The sequence below is a fragment of the Morus notabilis genome, unplaced genomic scaffold, assembly GCF_000414095.1.
Source record: "Morus notabilis unplaced genomic scaffold, ASM41409v2 Scaffold518, whole genome shotgun sequence".
Classification (NCBI taxonomy): domain Eukaryota; kingdom Viridiplantae; phylum Streptophyta; class Magnoliopsida; order Rosales; family Moraceae; genus Morus; species Morus notabilis.
The window spans coordinates 77,696-97,332 of NW_010366577.1; the positions used below are offsets into that span (position 1 = coordinate 77,696).

Genomic DNA, 19,637 nt, shown 5'->3' on the forward strand with positions numbered 1-19,637 from the left:
ACGTATTCAAATTCAAAAATACAAATAGCAATTTAATACTGACATTCAAAGAAAAGCAATAAAGAAAAAAAAAACTCATTACCGTATTTGAAATTGTTCTTGTTTTTATTTTTTACATTTTTTGAGAAAGAAAAAATAAAAACGATTCTAAACGACGTTTGACACAATTAAAGACAAAAAATGAAAATTAAAACGATTTTTTAGTTATGTGAGAGAAATAAAAAACGACTTTTAATCATTTTTCATTTTTTATTTTTATTTTCTCTTCTCTCGAGCAAAAAAAAAATAGACATTAATAAATTTTTTATACTAAAAATAATCTCTTAATAAAATTACTAAACATTTTTTTAAAAATAATTTTTATATAAAATAAAAAACGTTTTCATTCCTATTTTTATACCCAAAATTTTTTTTTTTTTTTTTTTAAAAACAAATTCCAAACAAATCCTATAATTCAGAATCTTTCTTTATTGTAGCGGCAACGAGTGCTTAGTAAGCTAACAGTCTGTCCTTTTCCTCAACTCCTTTCAGCGGACTTTCCAACTCTCTCCCTTACTAAAAAAATCCCATTTAAAAACAGGCCGAGAAAAAGAAAAAACCGTTACTTTCTGCTTCTGGGTTTTGTTTCCGATAGTGATTCCTTTTATTTCGGGTATTTTTATTTTCCTCCCCAGTTTCATTCTTTACACCATTCTTTAAGATTAAAGTAGTGCCACTCTTGCAAAGACAATTGCAGGTTGAAAGATTTCAGTTTGATCTTGATTTTTCTGCGAAGCCAATTATGCCACTTCATATAGTTTAATAATATTTGCACAAACTTTTCAGTTTTCGTAATTGGGAATTCCTTTTTCCTTGTGATGACTTCCACTTTAGTGGAATCTCTATTAATTTAGTATATTTGACTTTGGTGACATTAATGGGAATTTGGGTTTTTCTTCATCAGATAAAATGCAAGCGTCAGCATATCCTTCGGTCAAAGGAGGGAAAATAGGCTTTGTGGTACAAAACCAGAGAAGGGTATTGCTTAATTTGGGTGAATCTACTAGCAGAAGAAGTCTCAGCATGACTGGCGGAACTGCTTGTTGTGGTGGGCTGAGCCTAAATTCCATGGCTTCAATGGGAGTCGAGCTTGGAAGGACTCGATTGGGTGTTAATGGCATTTTCGGGTCGTCGGCGAAACCCAGATCACTCAAGGCTCAGGCTTCATGTTTGATCTTACTTCCTTTCCCGTCTTTGATTTGTTTTGGTTTTGATCATTTGCATGCGTTTGTGATCAAATTATGTTAATGGAAGTCGTTTTACTAGCCTTTTTTCAGAACATTAGCTGCTACTATGTTGATTATTACCTTTCTAGTTCTTCTTTTCCTGAGAACATTGCATTCTTTTAATTATACATGTGTGTGAGTTTGGAAGATCTTTTTGATCTCGAAACTGTTACAGGTCAATCATTTTCTGGCAGCTTAAAAAATGCTAATAATTATCCATATGTTGAGTATTTGTGTCATAACGAATGCACCTCTCTCTCATTCTGTGAGATGCATTAATTGTATGGACCCATTTTCGAAATTTTTTTAATACCTCTTATTGCCAGTTGGATCTTCAAATTATTTGCTTTCTTACCCTTAGCACGCAAAACCTTGACGCAAGATCTTCAAACCTTGACGCAGATGAAGATCTTGAGGGAATGGTTCCCTCCAAGCAGCACGGAAAGTCTTCTGGAACAGTTTTACCGTTCGTTGGTGTTGCTTGTCTTGGAGCCATTTTGTTTGGCTACCATCTGGGGTAATGCTTCATTGGCCTCTACAGTGGCGTGTTTTGTTACTACTTGACGTGGTCAATTTGATCTTCGTTCGTGGACCTTTATCCGATATGTGCCCAATGAATATTCATATTGCAGAATCATACTCATCCTGAGTGTTGACACTATCTATCCTTTTTTTTTTTTTTTTTTTTTTTTTTTTTTTTTTTTTTTTTTTGTAAGACAAGATTTCAAGTTATAACTGACCTTGCATGAGGCTTACCATGATGTCATTCATTTTTCGTTGCAGAGTGGTAAATGGTGCTCTTGAATACCTAGCCAAGGATCTTGGGATTGCACAAAATACTGTATTGCAAGGCAAGTATTATAAATAATAAAGACAAACTTGAAATCATGACGTATAATTTCTTCCTTTTCTTCTTTTTTTTTTTTCATCTTACGTATTTATGCATCTTTATGTTTGTTATCAATTTCACCTTACGGATTATGCATCTTGATGTTTGTTATCAATTACTACAAACTTTGTCTATCCACAAGTCCTTAATATAAAAAGAAATGCTGTCTTTTTGGTTATTTGAAAGCGGCAATAAAATTGTCAACGGAGACTCACATGATATTAGCTCTAACTTCAAGACTGTTTAGATTATGTGGTTCGTTGTTCCTCAGGATTTTCTAGCTAAATCCACCATGCTACTTTTGTATAGGGTGGGTAGTCAGCACACTTCTTGCTGGTGCCACAGTTGGATCATTTACTGGTGGAGCACTAGCTGACAAGTTTGGCAGGACTAGAACTTTTCAGTTAGATGCGATTCCGTTAGCAATTGGAGCATTTCTTTGGTATGTATTATATCATGAAGTTTAGGTTGTGAAGAGTGATATGTTTCGAAACTCCTACTTAAAAGGTTGTCTTTATTACCTCCAGTGCCACAGCCCAGAATGTGCAGACAATGATAATTGGTCGCTTGCTTGCTGGCATTGGCATTGGCATTTCATCTGCTATTGTGCCACTTTATATATCGGAGGTAGTAATTGTTCTCTGTTTCCAAAAATCCTTTTTCTTCATTCTCTTCTGTTTACTTTGAAATATTAGAATTTGTAACCTCTTGATACTCTTTTCTAATGATCAGATATCACCAACTGAAATTCGTGGAGCACTTGGATCAGTGAACCAACTTTTTATATGTATCGGCATTCTTGCAGCTCTGATAGCTGGATTACCTTTAGCAGGCAACCCGTTATGGTATTCTTTTTTTTTCCCTTGCAGTAACCCTCCTTGTAAATCATTTAATTCATCTCACAATCTGCTATAGCGCAACAAATGGGAATTCATTATCTGCTAAAGAAATCCAATGGTATCCAAATTAAATATTTCCATGGTGTCGCTCAAATTTCTACTTGTCTTTTGTTTCATTTTATGAATGCAGAATAGTGTGATTTTCAACTTTTTAGAATGTAAATATTTAATCAGCTTACACTCATTCACACTAAATGGCATTAGTTGTGTAGAATTGATCTGTTTTTGACAGTTAACTGAGAGAGATCTAATTATGGCAGTGAAAGATGTTCCCATCATGTTCAAGTATTGTAAACCCAGAGGACCAGAGCGTATCTGGTTTCATATGAAATATATCAGTCTTCAACAATGTGAAAACAGTAGTGAGAAGTGGTTTAATGCATGCATTTACCCTTTTTGGTTCAATGATAAAGAAATAGTAGAAATTGCTGCTAGTCAATTTGAGCAACAATTGCAGAACAATTGAAATCAAGGGCTAGGACTATCAGCTTCTATTGTGAGTGGAGTATTAGAAATAATGTTATAAGTTTAGATTGATACTGAATATTAGATTGTAAAGTTCAATTCAGTAAAGACACTTGCAAATTTTTAAAATAAAAGTAGATTAATCATTAATCTTTCTTAACTTACCAGGTGTTGCCATTATGACGTTTAATGGTAAATGTTCATTTTTAGTGTCACATTATCTTATGCTTTTTTTATGACTAGACTAATGTTTAGCTCTTTAAACTTGTTTTTCTTGTATTGTAAAGATGTTTAATTACGCCACCATTTGTGATGTGGTGCATTCTTTGAAACAAATTAGAAGAATAATGAGACTGGAGTTACCAATGTGTGTAATGTTTCTCTGAAGGTGCTTTTTCATTTAAGCAATTTTTAAAAATAGCTAATGGGACTATAACTTTCGAATGCTATATTTAAGATGTTCGTTCTTAGTTTTGTGGGTGGTTATTAATTGCTAGTGGCTCCAAATGAATCATAGTTTGTCGTGTTCTGAAATCTGAGTACCATGCTATAGCTGTTTAGGCAAGTTGATCTATTTCGTGATTCTCAAATGAATATAGTGCACTGAGGAAAATACATTGGTAAAATTAACCCGTTTAAAGTAATATTTATGATAATTGAAAACCAGCAAATTGTTGTTAAGGCTGAGAATTACTCTGCTACTACCACAGTAGTTCTCTTAGTTTTCTATGTTTGTGAATATCTGCTCATTTCCTCTCTCGCTTATACTTTTGATCTGGCTCTTTGTTCACCAGGTGGAGGACAATGTTTGGGATTGCAATTGTACCCTCTGTTCTATTGGCATTAGGAATGGCCGTCTCGCCAGAAAGTCCTCGATGGCTTGTTCAGGTTTTTGTCTTAAGACTATTTAGTTAGATGTCAAATAATAATAATTAAAAAAAAAAGAGCATTTGTATTATTAGCTCATTAGTTAATTTCTGCACAAAACTTCGTTTTTGTCCCCCTTTTTTGGGTAGCAAGGGAAGATTTCTCAAGCTGAAAAATCTATTAAAACACTGTACGGAAAGGAGAGAGTTGCTGAGGTAATGAATGATTTAACAGCAGCAGGCCAAAGTTCTACTGAATCTGAAGCGGGCTGGTTTGATTTGTTCAGTAGCCGTTATTGGAAAGGTAGATCCACAGATTCCTGAAATAGATTTTGCGTTCAGTATTGCAATGGAATGAATGATAGTTTAGATTCTAGTCAGATTTGTCAATTTTCAACTCTATGACTGAAATTATATGACCGAAACTAAGTAATCCCAACAGTCAATAAGGCACACATCATTTAACAGCTGAGTGTTCTCGTTTCTCAATGACATGTACACCTTCTTGCAGTTGTTAGCGTTGGTGCAGCACTTTTCTTGTTCCAACAGTTGGCTGGGATCAACGCTGTGGTGTATTATTCTACTTCCGTCTTCCGTAGTGCTGGGATTGCCTCCGATGTTGCAGCAAGTGCTCTAGTTGGGGCGGCAAATGTTTTTGGTTAGTCTTGCTTATTTTTCCTTTGGAATTAGAAAACTTTAGGTGCCATATTGTATTTGTGCCTGTTATGCCTTACAAGCCTTGCAACTGATTCCCTTGCAGGCACTGCTGTTGCATCTTCCTTGATGGACAGACAAGGAAGAAAGAGTCTTCTCATTACAAGCTTTGCTGGAATGGTACCGTTAAAATCTTTGATCTTATCATTTTTGGTCTCGTTGTGTGTGTGCATATGCATGTTGACGTGTTGTTCGCATGTATTACAGTATAATCAACATCTTATATTGTAACCTTGACAAATTCCTTCTGCACTGGCCACAAAATTGAACCTTTTCATCTAATAGTAAATAGAATTTATAAACTTTCTATTTTCTTGCGCAAATAATATTATGATCTTGGGATCTGCCTTTTTCTCCAGTCCAAAGTACTACATTATTTAATTCCTCTCTGGATAAATTCTCTTGTGTTGCACTTTCAACCTAGTTGCCTGGATGTGAATTATCTTCTTGTCGGGATTCATTCCTGTTTTTGTTTCAATTTCAATACGACATTTTCCTAATTTATGTCGTTATGATATGATTGACAATTCTCTTGGTGGCTTGTTAAGGCTGCTTCGATGATGCTGCTCTCTCTGTCCTTTACATGGACGGTTCTAGCACCGTATTCCGGCACTCTTGCCGTTCTTGGGACTGTCCTGTAAGTTGTAACTTTTTTTTTTTTTTTTTTTGCGTGCGGGTAGTGGAAAATCCTTTTTCTTTAGCTCTTGACTATGTCAGCATAAAACTCTAACTTCGCTTCTGCTCAATTGACAGTTATGTCTTGTCATTTTCACTTGGTGCTGGTCCTGTGCCTGCTCTACTTCTACCTGAGATATTTGCTTCGAGAATCAGGGCGAAAGGAGTTGCTTTATCATTAGGCATGCATTGGGTAAGCGACCATAAAGAAAGGCTAAACAAACAAATATATGCAACTTCTTGTATTTTTCAGGTTGTCATTGATAATGTCAATTGTCTTGCCTATAGAATCGACCTTCTTCCATGCACTACAGTTTTTGTTTAATTTCTAATCTGGAATGCTTTCTTTAGATGGTAAAAGCAAAAATGAAATTCAAATAATCGACTTAGAATCAAATGATATCGCCTGAAATGAGAACCATCAAGCATTTGGTTTGAAAAGGACGTGTAGATTAGGTTGCATACCACCTTTGAAGTCTAGTGATTCACTAGGACCAATATTATACATAAATTAGGCTCAAATATTCTTTTACAAAAGTGGTATATTCAAATACTGACTTTGTAAAAGCGGTATTTCTCTAATTCGCCCATCGACAGATGCTATGTAGGTCTCTAATATACACAGACTGGCACACACAAGTACGCGTAAACTCATTGTAATCCTCTAGCTAGCCTTTTGTTTCTTGCTTGTGTCAAAGATAAGTGAAGACAAGTAGATTGTCTTATATTATTGATGTGTTCTTGGGAGTTTGATGGTTTTATATGCATATATCTTCCATTTTCTTTTAATTATCTCTTTTCCTATATTCGGAAGATTCATACTTTTTTTTCTTCTTCATCAGATATCAAACTTTGTCATCGGCCTCTATTTCTTGAGTGTTGTGAACAAGTTTGGCATAAGCACCGTGTATTTGGGCTTCTCAGCCGTCTGTCTTCTCGCCGTCTTGTACATAGCCGGCAATGTTGTGGAAACAAAAGGAAGATCGTTGGAAGAAATAGAGCGCGCTCTTAACCCTGCAACTTGATTTGGATATATCAGGGCACAACAAAATGATAACTTACGCGTAAGGAATTTTGTTTTCTTTTTTTTTTTCCTCCTGAGCCACGGATGAATATTTTCACAAGTTTTTCTGGGAACCTATAGAGGACTGGCTTTTTTATTTTTATTTTTTTTTTGCACGTCTCTTGTTCCAATAGAGGATCTTGACTTCACGTGTTCTAGTGCAAGTGTCTGTATAGGCGATTATGCTTGATATGTACTTGTTTAAGTGTTATTTCTTGAATTATTGATTGTAGTCGGGTTATATTTGACATGTTCAGGTAGAAAATCTTGAGCAGAATGTCAGACTTGGCAGCTCAAGACGGTATCAGCCCAAAATTTGTGGTTTTTTAAACGAAAAACAAATAGTCTAAGCTAACCGACACCGAGATGAAATGGGGGTACACAACAATGTTATAACTAATCTACGAGTGACACAGAGAATTCATTAGCATCCATGACGATTTTAAAATGTCGGTGCTACATCATGAACAATATTTTTAAGAGCCATCATGAATACTGTCAAATGAAACTGAAACAACTAGTTGGAGTGTTGCCATACAAGACGGTGGAATTTACATATAGAAGTAATAAAAAACAGTCGTGGAGCCATAAAATGTTTTAGGAGCTTATCTGGTAGGATCATAAAAAATGAACTAGTGATAGTTTTATATTTTCAGCCGTCAAATCTTGTATCAGAAACGGTCACTTTTGCATACTATTTTAATCTAATATGATTGTGACCTAATCTAATAATAGTCAGAAATTGGCACTATCGGTAGGACTTGCTTACTAGAGAAACTCCCAACAGTTTTGTATAATACCACGCACTATTCAAATGTACAATGGTTCCTCGTACATGACTGGAAATGAATATATTTCTCAAGAAGTATGTAACGCGTCCCTAAAGGAAAACAAAATAAAAACACCGTGTATACCGAGCTCAAGAGACCACCTTAGAGATTCATTTGCAACAACTTGACCAGACAGAATTCCACCGCCATGTGATATTTACATGTTTGCTTTTCTTTCCCACCTTTCCTTTGTGTCGAGCCTGGCAACATTAGCAAAACAGATTTAAGGACTAGAAGCATAAACATCAAGTCAAACCATATAATGCAGAAGAAACTCATCATGTCAGGCTGCGATAACCATGAAGTTTCATTGTATTTTTAGATTTCTTCTTTGTATCAAATTTTACACATTACACCCCTTAAAACACATGATCTCTATTCTAACTCTGTTTATTTAGGGAAATTGGATATTTGTTTTTCAAGGTTAAGCCGATCATAGCAATTCTTGTAATACGATGGCGAATTCCAGTAAATTCCAGTAATTCGTATTACTGAAACATTGAGTTGCCCACATATGCACATGGTGTTTGTGTCCTACAGCCTGGGAGACACACCATGAGTGAGAACGGAACTCTATCTGAGAAACCCAACAGCTCTCCTCCACAAAATTTCATGATCTTTAGCTTCAGCTGATGAGATACTGCTATTTATTGGAGACGAGCTAATTTCATGTATATATCAAGTACCAGTTAATAAGAATTAAGAACATATATCATACCCCCAATGTAACTTCTGGCGTGGCATTGGTGCAGAATAAGTTGTAATGCTCTCTTGCTGTAATAGGGAGCTGTCTTTATTATTGTGCTTGTCAGAACTCTGAGAACTTGTATCTTTATGCTCAACATCATTGGTATTCGGATTTTTGCGTTGTGATTTGGTCAGATCACCTGCAATTTTGATGACAAGCTCATAGCAAACACGTGTAGATATATATAGGGAAAGCAAAAATATCGACAAACATAGCCAGTGAAACAACCTTTTTGTTTCTTTTTGAAATTTGATTTTGACTTTATTTCTAAACGCCTCCTGTTCAGCTCCTATCACATTAGAAATCCAAATAAATTAAAAGTGATCACCGGATGGAAAAGAGAATAAAACAAGAAATGACACAAAACAATCCCAACATCTTATCCAGATAGCGCATTCAAAGGTACACAGTTCAAGATTCTTAAAACATTCCCACCAGAAACTTATAGCTCCAAGTAGAAAGGCTGAGACGGATTGGATTATTCTTTCTGCACTTTTTTTTTTTTTGGAGAAAAATGAACGTATTATTATACATTAAAATAGATAAATCTTTCCTCTCTTTTGATGTCGGTCACCACCAGAGCCACAAGCATTAGCACGTAGACGATTCCTTGATCTACTGCTACCCCATCACTTGTTGGGGCAGGAGCTGGTTCAGCAGCAGAACTTTGAGCATTGATTGAAGGAACTAACAAAGCCACGAGAAATGCCAAAGTCGCCACATCCAAGAATCAAATCTAAAAATGTCCATTTTCGCAAGCTCTTGAAAGAGGCCAGACAAAAAAAAAAAAAAAATCTCTATTGTGTTCTTGTTAAAGAGAAATTGTCTTTCTTTAGAGTGACCTGATTATTGTTCCCGCACTTTAAGCCAGTCGTTCCAGTAATTTACTACCTCCGGCATCTTTATTGACAAAGCAATCTTTCCATTCATCTTTTATATTTTGTAATTGAACATGTTTAGATAAAAAATTAGTAAAAGGGACCAGACAATCTGCCACAGAGAATACTCGTTAAAAAGAGCTTCTAGTTAACTTATACAGCATATGAACACAAAAATCACAACATGTTACTAAACAACTAGGTTGCCTTTATTGTTTACAAATTTGTAAAATGTATAGCTTAGATCTCCTGATTCGCTCAACAATAACTTTCTTTAGTAATTAGTAACAAGATGTTGTATTTTTGAAATACATATTAAGTTATTTTCCTATGTTCTTCTCATAAAACAAAATTTAGCTAATCCAAGAAAAAAAAAAACCCGAGTTCATCTCTACTCAATTAGGTGAAGTATTAAAATCCAATCACATCATAATAGCTCCATTATCCAAATTTTCATTCAGAAACCTAATTAATAGTTCTAGCCAATTACAATATAAGTTTCTCCAACGTTTATGCCAAATAACAAAACAAAAAGTTCTATCCTAAATCAAAAAACAAAAGGTTCTATCCTAAATCAAAAGAACCAATCAAAAAAACTGAAAACTGCGAGGCTTTTCTAGTAACAAAAAAAAACGAGGGAAAATAAATAGCGAGTAAAGAGATTATGCGCGAGAGAGAAATGGTGATAAGAGTACTTGGAACTTTGAGAACTGAGCTTGGGAGATGGCATTAGATTTGGGCTTGAAATCAGGTCGTAAAGAGGTTTTTAAAGCAATCGCCGCTTCTCTCCGGTCGTCTTCTTCTTCCTCCTCCTCTTCCTTATTCTCCATGTTTTCCTCTCTTTCTTCAGAGGGAGTGGGGAAGACCATGCGTCGCCTGGTGGGGCTTTGCCGTGGGGGTGCGGCAGCGGGACGCGAGGGACAGTGCGACGGTGCTCGCAGCCAGCGACGTGGGCGGTGGAGTTTCGACGTCGAGGATGGATCTGAGGAACGAGGCGCACTGTGCTTACTGTTTAAAAGATGAAGAGAGGGGCATTATTTTTCTTTTGCGGAAGAAAAGAGGGAAATGGGTAATTTAGGAAAGCAAAATTTGGCGTGGATTGAATTTTGCTTTTCAATCTATTTATTATTATAATTTTTGAAATAATTTTAATTAGTACCTTATTTTACAAAATCAGCATTTAATACGCCGTATTTTTTATAATTTTAAATTAATACTTCAACGTTTAAAAAATACATGAGTGAAATATTGAATTTGCGCTTTTTAATTATTCTTGATTTGTTTGATCTGGATTTTTTTTATTAAACGTTTAAAAGAAAACATCATCCCTATAACTAAACATCCTTTTTTAAAACAAATATATTTATAAAAAGTAAATTCACATCAACCAAATTACAAATAATTAAAAATGACATATTAGACATTATTTTTAGTGTTTATAGGTCTTTTAAAACTTATCAATATAATTATTATAATATCTTTTTGCATAGAGTAATTGTACGGGAGGTCCTTAAATTTTTTAAAATGTGACAATTTTTGGTTCTCAATTTTTTTAAAGAAACAAATTTCAAACTCTTTAAAAAATTGTAATATAGTTCTTTCCGTCTATTGTCGTTCAAAATATAACGGCACAGCGCACGTATATGTGTAAAATCACATTTTGGGACACATTTTATCTCTCTCTCATCTCTCTCTACCGAGTAAGTCAAAAATCACGCTCATATCTGCTTTCTTTTGGTCTCATCGTGGATTGAGGTGCCTCAACTCGACGGGTGGCGATCGAGTCCGTTGATCTTCCTCTTCTCTCTCCGTATTTTGAAGTTTATGACCTATTTCTCTACAACTGGTCTTAATTCGTGAAGGAAAAAAAAGCTCCTGAGATGATTTTAACGCTTTATTTCTTGAACTAAACCAAAATATTTTTGGGTATGGGTGTTTTAACAACAAAGCCATCTTTCATTCAAAATACAACATAGATAAAAAAAAAAAAATCAACTTCAAGATTTATTGTTCTTTGAACATAAATTAAAAATAGATACAGTTAAATTGAATTTCGATTATCTAAATTTATCTGAAAAAACTATTAAATGTAACTAATTTCAAACCACAACCCATAAACCCAGTTTTCATATACTTCAGAACCATTGAAATACGTGATAGCAATCAAATCCATTTCTTGTAGCAAATATACAATAGACCCACGTCTATGATGTTCTCAAAGAAAATGGAAACATAGGTCAACACATGTCCAAATTAGCTACCCAGAGCATTCATCTAATCAAAATACAAAGAAAATCATAGAAACCCAACATAGTCTCAAAACTCCCCACCACCTCCGAAACCCTTCGCCGACCACCTCCAAAACCTTTCGCCAACCACCTCCCGCGCACAGTACAAACTATGTAATCCCCTTGCATCTCAAGATCGGACCCACCCACCGTCCCTTTCCATTGCAAGATCGAGACCCTACTTTCCCTGTCGTTGTGAAATCAGAGCCCCCTTTCTTTACCATCGCAAGATCGGAGTCTCCCTTTCTCGCTGTCATTATCAGATCCAAAGGAAAAACCAATTCTCAAAAATTGGGGCGGAAACAGACTTGTTTGAATATTATAACAACTACAAGGGCATTTTTGTCTTTCTAGCCAAAAGATGGTCACGTGATCGATCACGTGTACAATACCGTTAGATTTTAAATGACAATAGACGGAACAGACTACATTACACCCTTTTAAAGAGTTTGAGGTTCATTTCGTTAAAAAAAAATTAAAAAACTAAAATGTCATCTTTTAAATAGTTTAGGACCACCAATGCAATTTACCCTTTTGCATAATTAAATGATCTTTGATATCGTCGACCAGGGAGGGAGTCTTAATCGATCTATAATATTGAACCTATTACGGGTACGAGGACTAACATTATTTTTACCATTTTTCTATATAGTGTGGGACCCAATAAACTCACACTACTAATTTTCAAGTAAAGATGTAATTAAATAAGAAAGGGTATGAATCATCTCTTTTCATTTCCTACTCATAAACTAATCCTTTTTCAGAAACGAACTAAACAAAGGATTAAAGGGTGCGTTTGGAATTGGTTCCAAAACGTTTTTATTTTCTGTACAAAAATGAAAATGAAAACGTTTTTAGTTTCATTTTTGAATTATTTCTAAAAATGCGTTTGGTAGTTTTATTTAGAGATTGATTTCAGTTTAAAAAAAAACTGAAACTGCGTTTGGTGGTTTAATTTTTGAAAACATGTAATAATATATTAAATAAATAATATTATTAAATATATTAAATAAATAATATTAATAATATATTAAATAAATAACATTATTAAATATATTAAATAAATAACATTATTTAATATATTAAATAAATAACATTATTTAATATATTAAATAATATTATTAAATATATTAAATAATAATATATTAAATAAATAATATTATTAAATATATTATATAAATAATATTATTAAATATATTAAATAATAATATATTAAATAAATAACATTATTAAATATATTAAATAATATTATTAAATATATTAAATAATAATATATTAAATAAATAATATTATTAAATATATTATATAAATAATATTATTAAATATATTAAATAATAATATATTAAATAAATATATTAAATAAACATAAATAATACAAAAACGGTTTCAGAAAAGAGGGAAGAAAATGAAAAAGAAAAAAAAAAGTGAAATCCGTTTTTCAGAAAACAGAAAACGAAAACAAGAAAATGAAAACACATTTTTTTCGTTTTCTGATTTCCACAAAAAGACAAAAACGTTTTTGGTTTTGTTTTTTAAAAAAAATTGCACCAAACACGTTTTTAACACCCGTTTTCATTTTTTTGCTTTGAAAACCGTGAAAAACGAAAACGAAAACGCAAACAAACGGGCCCAAAGCTTCGTACCTTTTCTTTCCATTCAACACAACCTTAGGATTGGAATGTGAAAAATACAAGATTACCCTTTAAAAAACAATTTTAGCAGTTAACTACGTAACTTGCTTAATTCGGCCTCTAACAAAATGTCAGTGATTATCTGTCAACTTTTTGAAGTACAAAATATTAAAGCCCATTAATCACAACAAACGCATTCAAGGATGATGACGATTGGAATGTGAAAGGAAATTCGGTCCCGTTTATTTCACCGATTTAAGTTTAAAATTTGAGTTTTGTTACAGTAAAAAGCTAAAAAAAAAAAACAGTCATATTTAACTTTTTTATTACAGTAAAAAACTCACATAAAATCACATCTCAACTCAAAAATTCAAATCAGTAAATTAAACGGTCTCAAACAAACACTATGGTAGAGGGAGAACTCTTATATGTTTGCCTTTTGAATTTTTAACACCCGTAGTTTAGAACCGTAACAAATATTACATAAATATTAAGAGGCACTTAATTTGTATGCTCAAGCTTACAGTTTGTCTCCACTGCCGCAAATTCTACTAATTTTTATTTAAGGTGTCGGTCTAGTTTGGTTTTAATCGAATGGACTAATACTATAGAATAAGCTACAGTGATAAAATCGTCAATTTGAGGATCAAAATTAGTTGTTGACCCAAAAAAAAGGTATAAATTTGATATGAATTTAAAATTCAGAGCTTCAATTTTGAAAATAACAAAATATATGATATATATATTTTTTATAAACTTAAAACACTTGAGTATTTGTTCATTTCGCGGATTCGAATTTTTAATTCGAGCTGAGATGTGACATTTTCTGAGAACTTTTTACTGTAGCAAAAAAAGTTAGATGTGACATTTTTTAAAAGTTTTTTACTGTAAAAATCTATAACTGAAAATTCAAATAAGTGAAATGAACGAGGTGCAGATAATCACAAATTATCTATTAGGTTGGCAAATGCTGCCTTGTGTACCTCCAGATATTAGAAGTTTTCAAATGATTATTGCTAAGCAAATCATTCATATAAATAATGAGATCCTTTGCCTTGAAGTTTCATCAACAATCAATGGGTGAAAATCATAAGGGAACTATAATTTTTGTAGTGGTGATCATATCAAGTATGTTTGTCCAGGCTCAAGTATTTGCCAATCCTCATCACCCTTCCCCTTTTCTTACAACTTTGACATTTATGACTCCTTCGAGTTGACATTGGCATCGAAAAGGACGATAAAATGCAAGGAAAATGCCCGCAAGGCTTGTTTAGAAGAAATGGACCACGGTTATGTACCATTTCAGAAAGAAAAAAAAAGAATTTATTCTTAAAAATGCATGAGTTTAAACTTTTATCTCTTATTTTTTATAAATATTCTTTTGTTAGTTTAATTATTTGACTAAAAATGTTATGAATCAAGAGCAAATGATAAAAATTATAACTCGTACACTTTTAAATGGTATTTGTCAAGATTACCATTTCAGAAATGTTTTCAAAGAATTTTTATGTTATGCATGAAAGAAAAATAACAAAAAAAAAAAAAAAACATTTTTGATCAACATATTAGAGGTGCCACCTTCTCAATCTCCCTCTCTCCTAGTCTCCCTGAAAATTTATAAGCATCCATACACACATTCATATGTTCGTACCTTTAAAAAAGTAATAATAAAGTACTTTTTATAAAGGTTTTTTCGCGCCCTAATTAATTAAAATTATAAATAATCCCCACACTAAATTTAATATTAAAATCCGTACAATAAAACTCAACTATTTTATGTAAAGAGGCCAATCACATATTTCAAGAAATGTTTCCCCCGTAACTCCATTTTTTAAGCTCCGTTCACTTCGCTGATTCGAGTTTAGAATTCGAGTTTTTCTACAGTAAAAAGCTCTCACAAATAATCACATCTAACTTTTTTACTACAGTAAAAAGCTCTCACATAAAATCACATCTCAACTCGAATTCTAAACTCGAATCAGCGAAATGAACGAGACCCGTTTACTAAGATTAATTAGGCAATTCTCAAAAATGTATTTTTAAATGGTGTCTCCCGCAGTGCGCAGTTGACTACCAAATAGTTGCCTCAATCTAAAGCAACCACCTATATTCAAAATGAAAAACTAGAATTCTGTGTGTGTGTGTGTGTATGTGTGTGTGTGTGTATATATATATATATATAAGGGACAAAATCCATAACAGAAGAACAGAAAAGCGGAGTCCACGCTACAGAAAGAGTATAAATTATGTGGGCTGCTTACCTAAAACTCAAATAAATGTGGCTTCTTGCCTAACTTGTAGCCGATTGTACTGACCTAATTTTAGCCGTGGTTTTGGGCATTATGTTTCAAACTCATTGTACAAGTGTGTAATTTCGCTGGCATTGATAACAAAAGAGAAAAAAATCTTTATAGGAACGGTAACCTGATCAAGGTCAAACCTTTACTAGTTATTATTAGTTTCATTAATTTAAACATAATAAAATGAACTGCTAATTATTCACTCGATAACAATTAAGTATGGTGCATCCAACGTACATACAATGCGAACATACCGGCCGGCCTGCCGTCGATGAATATATCTAAAACCGGAATACATTCATCATGAATCCAGGACGGAGTGAGCGGGACAGGACGGGATAGGGTTATCTTATACTTTTTTGTTTTTTTAGGTGAAAAGGTTAATCTTACGCAGAGTCCTAAACTTTACTTATAATCCTTAATTCATCAATTTGTTTTGTTTTAATTCTTTTTATCAATTAAGTATCAAAAAGAGGACAAAATATACACGCGATACTTAATGAAAAATAACGGTACGACACTATGCTGATATAATACAAAATATGCACATAATCTTAACGAGTTAAAACTGACAGGATACATAATAACATCATGCTAATAGAACATTATTTATATTTTGTTACATTTATAGCATTCAACTAATGAAAAGGCTCAAACTTAGACAAATGGGCAGTTTGAGGTTAGTTTGAGACGTTTTAAAATTTAAATACCAAATGTAAAATTCGAGGGCCGTTTGAGAGATTATCCTATAAATTAACTCCATATGGCGTCGCAAAGGAAATATGTATGACCAACTCCAATGTTTTTTTTTCTCTATAATTAACTCAAATGAATTTTAACATCAAGATTTGGTAGCATTTGTTAGTATAAAAACTATATACAGTTGCAGTTGCAGGAATATAATTTTAACGGTAATTTTACATATAATTCGATCATAAAATGTAAAGTTTAAATCCATCACTCACATTTAATTTAGAGAAAAAAAGGGAAAAACTTTTATAGTTGGTCAACCACCATCATGTGTGTGTCTATAATCTATATATATATATATAAACCGTGCCTTGTGGTTGAAACTTCTGGATAGGTAGTATTCAGTACGATAGGTAATATAAATCGGTTCGGATCATGTTTCATGGTTCGTTACAGTGTTTTCTCTCGTAAAAAATATACGTAAATCGAGAATAGTTCTGAATTATGATTCTGAATCCATCAACCAAACGTCGTGGTCCACGTTTAATTCATGGATTCAGAATCATGATTCAAAATTATTCTCGGTTTACGTGTGTTTTTTGTGAGAGAAAATACTGTAGCGAGTCACGTACCATGATTCGAATAATGACACGAATTCTCATACCAAACTACCTATAATATTGCGTTTGAAGCAATGATTCGTGTCATGGTTCGTGGCTCGCTACAGTATTTTCTCTTAAAAAACACACGTAAATTAAGAATGATTATGAATCATGATTCTGAACCCATGTTGACGCAATAGGAATAAATTGAATGCATACTGTGGACATGCCTTTCTTCCACTACGATATGAATATTCCCAATTTCCTAGCTATACTGGCTTCAGTTTTTATTATTATTATTATTAATTTTGATATTCTATACTGAATTCAGTTATAAACTTGAAGCTAGCTAGTCGGTCAATACCACGTAGCAACTTGCAGTTCGGCATGATGTATCCGAGGTGAGAAGAAAAGTCTAGTAGCCAAAAAAGGCAAACTTAAAAAATACTTAACACAGTTAATGAAATTCCAGCTGGCTCTAGACTCTATAGTGTTATTTATTCATTTTATTATTATTATTCTTAATGAAACTATAGTGGTATTAACTTAGAAATTACCCAAAACACATCTCTTTTTATTCTCTATTCTCTCCGTTTGCTGGCAGAATAATTAACAATGCAGGGGGAATTAGAACAACGCCCCTTGCAATCAGCTACCAAGTCTTTCTATTCCCATTTACAAATAAATCATTTCTTGTATCTCCTCTTATTTGTTATTGGTTTGTCGCTTGGTGTCATAGCCAGTTTATGCTTTCAGAGCTTCCCATTCATTTCTTCCCGAGACTCTCTTTATTCTTTTAGTCCTTCACAAGAACCCGAAACGTCGTCGTCGTCGTCGTCGTCGTCATCGTCATGGTCGTCGACAGACTTAGCACGGACGAATGGTACTAAGCATTCAAACGATACTAATGTTTCGTTGAAAGAGCAAAATGTCCTAATTATGCATGACATGAACGATGAGGAGTTGTTACGGAGAGCGTCGATGGTTCCTCGGGTTCAGGATCAGCATGTTCGTCCAAAAGTGGCTTTCATGTTCTTGACGAAAGGTCCACTGCCGTTGGCTCCGTTGTGGGAGAAATTCTTTCAAGGCCATGAAGGATTCTACTCCATTTACGTCCATTCTCACCCTTCTTTCAACGACACAATGCCTGAAAGCTCTGTCTTCTACGGTAGAAGAATTCCTAGCCAGGTTTGTACATCTCTGTTTTTTTTTTTTTTTTTTTGAGCAAGTAATTGGTTGTCCTATCTCATCCTATGAAGTATAAGCTTTCAAACTAAAAAAACTTCAATCTTAACAAAGCGAATTAACTTTTGCATGTCGCAGTTGACAATACAATCCAAAAAGTATTCTGAACCGATTATGTCAATGAAAAAAGTCTTTTTCTTCCTTAATTAAGATAAAATGGTTTAATTTTGTTGCAAGGAATTTCTCAATATTCCAGCGAAAAATGGAACGACCATCAATATTACTGATTTATTCATTTATAATATAACCTTCAAATATAATCGCAAATCTGATGCCCGATATATCTGGGGCGGTGCTACTCCCCGGGCGTATAAGGATTTCTCTTTAACCTTTTTTTTTTTTTTTTTGAAAAAAAAAGGAAGTGTTTCAAATCAAGAAAATACACTCACTCCTTCAGTAAAGAAATTATCAATTTTTTCTTTTAATTTTCTGCCAAACTTTTTTTATTACATTATTACATAGATATCTTTTATGAAAATTCAATTAGACCCAAAGTATTCTACCTTTGGTATATTGATATTTTCCAAGTTAAAGTCTCAAATACTACTGTATATTGTATATATTCATAATATTTTTTTAGTCTTATTTTTAAATTGTGAATTACATTCTATTATAATTTATAAGATAGGCAGAACACAAAAGAAGAAAGATATACATAAAAAATTAAGGGCTTGTTCTTTTGAGTAAAAAACTCAAAAAAAGACAACTTAAGTTACAACTTTATTTGAGTTCATGTTCTTTTAAGTTTAAACTCGAGTTTAAACTCGAGTTTAGGACTAAAACTCAAGTTCAAGTTTCCCCTTCAACTCGAGTTCAGAAACTTAAACTCAAATTAATGAACAGTATTTTTTCTATTCTTAAAAATGTTATAACTTTTTCGTTTTAATTCTGATTGAGATGATTTTTTTTCTATGCGTTGACAACGAAAAGACGAATAAAATCCGACCCATATACCCTATTAAAATTTTTCATCAGCATTGAATTTTTATTAAAATACTATATAAATGCAAATTCAAGTTTTGACTCACTCAAACACAAACTCAAAAAGATTCTTATCTCAAATCATAACTCAAATGTACACAACCAAACACAAACTCAAGTTACAAGTTCAACAAGTTATAACTCAAATTCAACTCAAGAATTATACTCAAGTTAAACTCCAAAAGAAAGCCCTAAGGGTGCGTTTGGTTACAGTGACGGAATGGTAATGGGAATGGTAATGGGAATGGTAATGGGGATGAAATTGGAATGCGCTGGAATCATAAACTGATTCCATTGTTTGATTGGAGTTATGGAACAACACCTGAATGAGGATTATGCTGTTTGGTTGATAATGGAATGGAATTGAAAAAATTATATTTTGACAAAAATACCCTTGATTAATAATCCTAAATAATTTAATATTTTAATTAATTAAAATAGTAAAAACATAATTTAATTATTGAAAAAAACTTTTTATTTGAAAGATAGTAATTTAAAAACTATATTTTAATTGTAAAAAAAATAATATTTGATATTTTTATGTAATAATAAATTATCACAAGCTTAAATATGATAACTTTTGACATCTACCATTATATGTTCTGTGA

The 19,637-nt window shown here is 33.0% G+C and overlaps 3 protein-coding genes across 4 annotated transcripts in view; 2 read left to right on the forward strand and 1 right to left on the reverse strand.

Annotated features, from left to right (window-relative positions):
* Positions 1–505: 505 nt before the first annotated feature.
* LOC21409680 (plastidic glucose transporter 4) lies at positions 506–7,041 on the forward strand. The gene is made up of 14 exons (XM_024173805.1): positions 506–652; positions 944–1,207; positions 1,668–1,782; positions 2,049–2,116; positions 2,464–2,596; positions 2,682–2,781; positions 2,887–2,999; positions 4,313–4,406; positions 4,535–4,688; positions 4,896–5,042; positions 5,145–5,218; positions 5,647–5,735; positions 5,852–5,966; positions 6,616–7,041. Exons 2-14 carry the CDS (start codon positions 949–951, stop codon positions 6,796–6,798), a joined length of 1,644 nt encoding a protein of 547 aa, XP_024029573.1. The 5' UTR covers positions 506–652; positions 944–948; the 3' UTR covers positions 6,799–7,041.
* LOC112094000 (bromodomain-containing protein DDB_G0278469) lies at positions 5,853–10,362 on the reverse strand. 2 transcript variants are annotated; one of them, XR_002903300.1, is made up of 5 exons: positions 9,988–10,362; positions 8,643–8,703; positions 8,385–8,553; positions 7,768–7,866; positions 5,853–5,904 (listed from the first exon to the last, which is right to left on the reverse strand). XR_002903300.1 is itself a non-coding variant. In XM_024173806.1 (4 exons), exons 1-4 carry the CDS (start codon positions 10,159–10,161, stop codon positions 7,824–7,826), a joined length of 447 nt encoding a protein of 148 aa, XP_024029574.1. In that variant the 5' UTR covers positions 10,162–10,362; the 3' UTR covers positions 7,496–7,823. The 2 variants fall into 2 exon arrangements, 1 of the variants encoding a protein (XP_024029574.1); XM_024173806.1 differs by lacking the exon at positions 5,853–5,904 and having other exon boundaries at positions 7,496–7,866.
* A 7,056-nt stretch (positions 10,363–17,418) lies between these two features.
* The window catches only part of LOC21409682, a 7,985-nt gene continuing 5,766 nt past the window's right edge, over positions 17,419–19,637 (forward strand). Inside the window, exon 1 of the mRNA XM_010110559.1 lies at positions 17,419–17,991. Coding sequence (XP_010108861.1) covers positions 17,419–17,991 — 573 coding nt within the window. The remainder of the gene's footprint in view (positions 17,992–19,637) is intronic.

Coding starts and splice junctions, on each gene's coding strand:
- LOC21409680 (XM_024173805.1), top strand. CDS start 949: ATGCAAGCGTCAGCATATCCTTCGGTCAAAGGAGGGAAAATAGGCTTT. Junction 2,782..2,886: donor TGCCACTTTATATATCGGAG/GTAGTAATTGTT, acceptor TCTAATGATCAG/ATATCACCAACTGAAATTCG. Junction 4,689..4,895: donor CAGTAGCCGTTATTGGAAAG/GTAGATCCACAG, acceptor ACCTTCTTGCAG/TTGTTAGCGTTGGTGCAGCA.
- LOC112094000 (XM_024173806.1), bottom strand. CDS start 10,161: ATGGTCTTCCCCACTCCCTCTGAAGAAAGAGAGGAAAACATGGAGAAT. Junction 8,704..9,987: donor CTCAGTTCTCAAAGTTCCAA/GTACTCTTATCA, acceptor CTAATGTGATAG/GAGCTGAACAGGAGGCGTTT. Junction 8,554..8,642: donor TTTCAAAAAGAAACAAAAAG/GTTGTTTCACTG, acceptor TCAAAATTGCAG/GTGATCTGACCAAATCACAA.